Raw genomic sequence first — 7,760 nt, 5'->3', positions numbered from 1 at the left:
GCATATGCCAGGCCTCTCGCCCCATGTACATGACCCACGGAGTGCGCAGGCCTCCTCCCATAAAAACACACTCAGGCGCTCTGCCTGCCTGCCTGCCTCCCCTTCAGGGTTAAGAGCAATATTTCAATGCCCCGGTTCTTTACCACCCACTCCGGCTAACAAAGCTTTGGAGAGGAACTGGCACCGCAGCCCTCGGTGGAGGGAGAGTGAACCAGATGGGAGCTGCGGATCTGGCTCGAAATCCACATAAATAAAAGGGTTTCCTTTCAAAGTTCCCCTGTCAGAGCAGGCTGATCAATCTTTTTGCCCTTTGGCCTCCTTGTCTTTTGGACATGTGCTACGTTTTAGTGCATTTACACACACACACGTGCGCCGCGATGCATTGATCAGCAATTAAATCTCTTATGTGTGTTTCAAGATTCGTGAAATGTGTCGTCTGCATTATCAAAATATTTCTTGCCTCCAATTAACAGAAATCCTGCAACAGTCAACACCCCGTAATCAGCAGCAATCAACGCTCAGAGAAGAATCTGGCTGGCTTTTCCCTCACACACACCTGTCAGCCTGTTGACCTAGGCCTCCTCATATAAAGGGCTTGTGTGTGCATGTATGAGGAAAAGAAAAGTTTGGAGCTTCCAGCCAGGCTCAGGAAAAACATACCTTATCACAGTGATTAATCGTCTGGTTAAAGGCCCTGGTGCTTTGGTCTGTTACCTGACCCAGCCTGACGGCACTTCAGAGTTTCTTCCCACTGCTGTCGGACTCACACCTATACGCAAGACTCACACCCTCGTTCCCACTTGATCGCACATGCTAAGCACTCTGCTCTTTGGCCTCTGGGTGTCCATAACATAGCCAGGCATTTTCATTGTGTTATAATCACAGCATCCTGTTTGTGACCCAGTGACATCAGTTCCTGCTTCCTCCCTGATTAAAAAATGCAGAACATGCCGGCGCAGGCCGAGCGCTTTTCTCACGCATCAAACTCTGCGTTCTGCACTTGTTGGCATGGAGGGCTTCAGTTTTCAGGAAACAACTTCAAAACAAGTGGAGATAAACACGCCAATCAATGCTATTTATTATGATTCTAGGAAGAAGGATGCATTGTGCAAACTTTTTTTGGGGGGGTTTGTTTTTTAAATCCAAACCAAACCTTGATGTTTTTCTCTGCCAGCTGCAGCTCCTGGTCCTCTTTGCAGACAAATCATTTGGCTTGATTGTAAATGACGGATGCCTTTATGTGCTCAGATAGATCGACGCTGTTTGTTTCCAGTAGCCTTTCCTCCTCCCACCCTGCCCTCCACTTGTAGTTGTCTCATTAATTAACACTAGGTGTCAGTAAGCATCTCCAGTCTGGTTGAAAGCTATCTTGCCAAACTGAAACCAATGCTCCCACCAGTTATTTAAGAGCAGCACATTGTTTAGACATTTACAGAGTGCCCACTCATATTTATATCAAAGGGATTAAAGTAAATCAGCATACAGTGTATTAATAACAGCTGTCATAAACCCCGGAAGTCCGTTACATTTTTCTTGGGCTAAAATTAACTTGTTTGGCAGGTATCGCCGCATACAGTAAGCGCTTTCCCATCCTGCAGGATCCACTTTTAGATCTGAACTGTCACACTGATCTGGCCTTGAGCTCCTGACCCACAAGCAAATAGGTTGACCTCAAAAACACTTTACACCTACAGTAGTGATATACAGTAAGCAGCCCTGACCCAATTTTTAAACCCTTCAGTCACAGTCTGCATGGAGAAAAAGAAAATATGAGCTAAAGTAGCTGGCTATCTAGACTAATTCCACATAAGTTGGTTGGCTTGACTCCAAAAACTACAGAAATGTCATGCATTTGCAGGTCAAAACTTCAAAGACATGCACTGCATTAGTTATTTTATCAGTTACTTGTCATTGAAGGCTTTGGTTCTGTGCTGAATCAAAGCAGATATTAGAAACTACAACAGCAGGCTGGAGAAAATGATGGACATGAAAGGCAGTGATGGAAGTCTGTGCGTGATGCACTGTCGCTCAAAGGCATGGATCATGTGGTGCTTTAGACTTATGAGTAGCGGGTACAGTTGTCTGCCATCTTATCAAGACTGATAATGCTACCTATTTATAGATAATCTATTTATTGAGCACAGATGAGCCTCTGCTACAGCATCAAACCTATCAAGAGGGGGGCATTCATGCATTTAAAAATATTTCAGCAGTTCTTTCTGGTAATCTGACTTTGTCCATCTTTGTAGTTGTTCTTTTTCATACATTCCGTAAAACTTCAGAAGTTCTAAAACACTCGGTTGGTCCATGACCATCCCACATTTGGCAGCCCAATGTTTTGTGAGAGTAATGTAAATAAAAGAGCCCTAGTGTTTGTGTTTGCAAAACTGGAATAGCTTCACATGTTTCCTGATTACAACATGCTGACTTGCCGGATCGCTGTGGAAACACACGAAAGTTATCATTTAAAATAAAAAAACAATCCCTGCTTTTTATTTCAGTTTTCAGGCTTATTCCAGCTCCCAGCAGGTCAGCGGTGACCTCCCTTTACATCAGATCCCTGAGCTGTGGGATTAAAATTGATGCTTAGGTCAAATGCACGTGTGATTATCTCGTGCCCAGCTTGATTTCCACTACTACACTGTTAAATATCCTGTCAGAGAAACAGATTTGTATTCTCACTTTCACCTAATATGAATTTATTGATTTACTTTGCTTTATGAAGGATGTGATCAAATCAAATGTATGGCTTCTGTAGGGATCATCTGATGCAACGCCTTGGTATGTTGCTTGGCTGTTGGTCCAGCTCTGAAACGTTGTTAGAAATTGCATCAGCCATCTCCATCCCCACGCCACGACGTGAGTGACAACACCAACAACCAATCAAACATTGAGGTGGACGGACTGACAGTAAAGTGTCCAATAAGGTTGAAAGATGAGAATTCCACTTCGGACCAATAATATGCGAGATTTAGCTTGTAAGTCCCGCCTAATTTGGCGCACCAAAATTTGTTTGGCTGGACTGCGAGGCGGATATTTTCTTCTGGAATCCTATTGGTCCAAAGCGCTCGCTGGCCCCGCCTACCAGCTCCAGACTGTATAAATAGGAGAGCGTTCGTTCGCCATGTTATCGAGGAAACGCATCTCGGCGGAGGCGCGCCACAGCACGCTGCGACGCGGCTTTTGAAACGGTAACATCACTGAAACCTCGATCTTTCCTATTTATTATACTTTTAAGATATTCTCGGCTGGCGTAGCAGCTGGCCACAGCGTTTTTTAATTTTTTTCCCCCTCCCAACTCGACGGGCCGAATCGGCTGCCATGGATTTTTAAGGCATAATGCGGCACCTGTAATGCAATGGCGATGCATCGTGCAAGGCAAAACACACTGCGAAACTCCATCTTCGCAACTGCAAAGCAGTTGGGCTCAAATACCGTCCGCGGTATCCCCACGAGCCAGCCGGTACCGCTTCTCCTGGACCGGAGGAAGCTAACGCTAGCTAGCTAGTCACCAGAGCTAGTCGACATCCACTGATCCATCATCGATTCATTTGAACGTCGTTAAACACTACCGATCAAAATGAAGCCTCAAGACATCGTCAGCGGAAAGGCCAGCCTGTGGATCTTCGGGTACGGGTCACTGGTGTGGAAGCCCGACTTCAAGTACAAGAGGAGCAAGGTCGGCTACATTCAGGGCTACAAGAGACGCTTCTGGCACGGAGACAACTTCCACCGGGGAACGACGAATTGGTGAGATTGGATGTTTCTTATTTTACTGTTTTCATGTGGTACCGAGGCCTTGTTATGGTGATGCTGAGCGTGGCTGTTTTAGGCGTTGTCCGTGACGTGACCTATTTTTATTTCCCTTGTCTGCAGCCCGGAAGAGTGGTGACGCTCATCGAGGAGGATGACGTAAGTTGAATGCTCTCTTCTGATTGGCTCTCCGACTCCCTCGGAGTTTCCACACCTGAGGACATTTGTGGTATTTCTGTGCTCACTGGTGATGTTGTCTTCTTCACAGGCGAGCACTTGGGGCGTGGCGTTTGAGGTGACGGGCTCTCAGATGGAGGAGTCTCTGAGCTACCTGAACGTGCTGGAGACGGCCTGCGGCGGCTACATCACCCGGCTGATGGATTTCTTCCCTGACGGGGAGAGCCACGCTCCGGTTCAGGCGCTGGTGTACATCGCCACGTCCGACAACCCCCGCTACCTGGGGCCGGCCAGCCCGGAGGAGATCGGCGCCCAGATCGCCGTGAGCAGGGCAAGACGGGCCACAACCTCGAGTACCTGCTCCGCCTGGCCGAGTTCATGAGGAGCAGCTGCCCGCACGTGGAAGACCACCACCTGTTTGCCATCGAGGCGGCGGCGCTCACCGTGGTGTCCTATCTGTTAGCGGCTCAGTAGCTCGTACCCATTGTTTCACTCATAAATGAATGCACTACAAATGAGGATTTTACCTGTCATGTTTTGTGTTCAGTATCATTAAACACTACCATCCAAGGTTTCTATTTACATTCAGTCCACTGGAGTGGGCAGAAATAAGAGGAAACATGTTTGTTTTTGGAAACCACCATAATTCGGTAACACGTTTTTACCAAAATGTTATCAATAGGAAAAAAATCTGTGGTATTACTTTTTTTTTTTTTTTTTTTTTTTCTAATGCATGACCATGTTTTATTTGCACTGTTTAGATTCCGTCCACCTCACTCAAAAAGGAACGGGAGTCTCTTGTGCTGTTAAAATGTGGTTGCCGGTCATATGGCTGCTGTGACGTGTTCTCAAAGACCAAGACCTGTTTTTGAAAAGTTGTTTGTCACAACTTCTTCATCTACTGTAAAGTGAAATGCCAATAAAAAAAAGGCTAAAGAAGCTGCTTTTGTTCTGTGGTGATTGTGTAACTATAACATGTGGCCAGTAGCTCAGTAAAGGGTTAACTTTAAATCAGATTGATGTACATTCCACACATTTCAACCATATTTGACTTGAGGCGTAAACTCAGGTTTATGCTCGGCAGTGACATCCCCAAAGCTGTTTTCATGCAGCAGGATCCTGGAGTGCACATGTACAAACACACACACACACACACACACACACAGGACACGCCCAGACTGTGGAAGGAGCAGATTGTACCTTGGATGTTGTTCAAATCAACATCCAATCGAGGTGTGCAGGCTTATATAAGGACGTGCTGGAAGTCCTGTGTTTACAAGTGTGCTGGGGAGGTCATGTCAGACAGCAGCAATGCAAACACACTGCTGAGGCTGCTCCTCCAGCGTGCACGTTCAAGTCAAAATATAAATACATGAAGTATTTATTAAATCTACAAGGAGGGATTGGAGACAGATGTCTGTTTAGCCATTTCTGCTGAGCTAGTCAGTTAATCCAAACTGATTACAAGTGTCTGATAATGATTCACACTTCGAGTATGTCTATGTTGAATTCTAGTGAACAGATGAGGCCTAAACAAGCACCACCAGTCAAGAAGAAGCTCGAGAAGCTCAAATAAAAACTGTCCACAGCGGCTTCTGTAAATGATCCCAAGAAACAGAGAGTTTGGTTCTGGAAGGAAAACAGTTGATTTTTTTCAAATTTAATTTCAGATGGAAACAGGGACTAGAAATGAAATTAGGAGTGAATGTGACCCGTGGGAGCAGGCAGAGGCTTTAACAAACTAGATTGTGCTTTGGGATGTTGAGAAGTCCACAGTCCGAATGGAGCAGACTGGGGTTGCAATGGGCTCCGTGTGGAGGACTGAAACTGTTCTCAGCTTAAAATATATTCATGGATTCATCAATTTACGATAGTAGAGGTGGAAAATAACATGACAAACTCCTACTTCTGTTGCCACCAGCTTTCTCAGTACAGCTCAATATGAATGTGTTTTTCGATCGAAAACAGTCTCGCACAGCGTTTGAGGTTATTCTGATTATAGTAATTTAAATTGTAAATCTTCCAACACATCTAAGGTGGAAAACTTAATAATGAAGCCGCCGCCACCGTAATAAAAGGAAAACATTTGTGCGTGCGGGCTCCATTTCCATTTATTTTCATTTGTTTTGTAGTTCTTCACTGACCCCTCACAGGCTGCACCGACACATACAATACACACATCTGCTCTGTTTCTGCTTTATTCAAGCTGGGCTGGCAGGGAGCTGATATCAACTAACTCCGGGCAAAAAGCAGGATGCTCCGAACAGATTATTATTCCAAAAGGATTGGTTAAAATGTAGTTACATGCTCTAAATGCAATATTTAAACGGACTCATTTAGGGACATAAATAGAATGGAAATGCAAAGAGCAGATAAGAAAGGTAAATATACGTGAATATTTGTGATTATTTTTTAAAAAAAGTTAAAAGTAAGAGAAAACAGAGACATAAAAGAGCATTTTTTACAAGACTAAATCTCATAAAATCAAAGTTTATTACTGATATTCAGCTTGCTCTTAAAGTTTATGAAAACCTATTAAACCCAGTTTAATTTTTACCTTCTTTTAACTGCGGAATTATTGCATTACACTCTGTTCTCTAAAAATTTAATTTGCACGAGTGAACCACTGAAAGCTGTGGTTAAAGGAGTGTTGACAGTGGAGGGTGCATGTAAACAATCCTCTTTAACTTTATCACGTTTTGGCATCGTGGAACCTGATAATCAACAGCCTGTGGTCACAGCGACCCCTGAAACCACCTGATCGACATCTTTAATCCGGTTATTGTGCAGAAAGAAGTTGACTCGTGAACGGCATGACAAGCTATTGAGCCGTTTGCGTGTTTTTGTTGTGGTATAACCTCCAACTCTTGATATTATCTCATGTGTGCGGTCCTCTTGAATAAACCTTTCCCTCCATAGTTTGATGAGAATTCTATTTAAGCAGTTTACTGCTGCCTGTCATTGTTATTTCTGCACTCATAACAGCGTTTTAAACATTTATTTAAACAAAATAAGGAACACATTTCACATGAAACTCGGAGTTGAAACACAAAGGAATCAAACCAAACTCTGATTTAGCACTCTTTTATTCCCAGTTGGCTCTTCCTGTTAGTAAAATGGCAAATGTATTTCTTCATATGTACAAGTGAACTATAAAATAGACAGGCGAAATGAGGGAAAAGCCAGAGGAATCGTCGCTCTCGTCATTATGTACATCGATATAGAACATCATATTTAAATCTCACTATGAACACAGAAAGAAACCTAGAACAGACGTAGTGCTCAACTCAGGACGCCGATGCAAACCATGTGGGTTTGTTTTTTTTTGTTTTTTTCTTCTCCTAAAACATCAACGACATCAAAGAGAACCACGGACTTCTCGTCACAGAGAAAAAAAGAACGATGGCTTCAGAAGTCAGTCACATTTTACACGCTTTCACAGGTGAATACAGTTGCAATCGTCGCAAATTGCCCAATTTTTAAAAAAAAAGAAATCAAATAACTTACATAGTAAACGACCAAATCATCCGAGTCAATTCATATTTTTTTCCTGTTTAGCAGCATTGCTGTATCAGCCAGTAACACCCTCTTTTTAAGAATGATCAATTTTCTATTAGTTTCCCCCGTTATGCAAAAAAAAAAAAAAATATATAAGTGACTTTCATCTGGAGGGATCGATTTCTGGACAGAATCTTTCCAAAAACATTTACATCTGTCAAGTTGGATTAGTCATTACAAAAATAGGAGCTTTAGTACAAAGACCGTAGACATTGTTTGGTAACGTTGTGGGTTCATGACCAGCTCTGGAATCGATCGCCAACATTTCAAGA

The 7,760-nt window shown here is 43.5% G+C and overlaps 1 protein-coding gene across 1 annotated transcript; it reads left to right on the top strand.

Annotated features, from left to right (window-relative positions):
- Nucleotides 1–3,123: 3,123 nt before the first annotated feature.
- LOC115401539 (glutathione-specific gamma-glutamylcyclotransferase 1-like) lies at nt 3,124–4,742 on the top strand. The gene is given in 5 exon segments (XM_030109787.1): nt 3,124–3,737; nt 3,740–3,750; nt 3,877–3,912; nt 4,022–4,253; nt 4,256–4,742. Coding segments are annotated over 5 exon segments (585 nt in total). The 5' UTR covers nt 3,124–3,580; the 3' UTR covers nt 4,405–4,742.
- Nucleotides 4,743–7,760: the final 3,018 nt, after the last annotated feature.

This window comes from Salarias fasciatus, chromosome 15 (assembly GCF_902148845.1).
Source record: "Salarias fasciatus chromosome 15, fSalaFa1.1, whole genome shotgun sequence".
NCBI classification, from domain to species: Eukaryota; Metazoa; Chordata; class Actinopteri; order Blenniiformes; family Blenniidae; genus Salarias; species Salarias fasciatus.
Note: the sequence above shows the minus strand (reverse complement) of the source record. Positions and strands in the feature narration are given on the sequence as shown.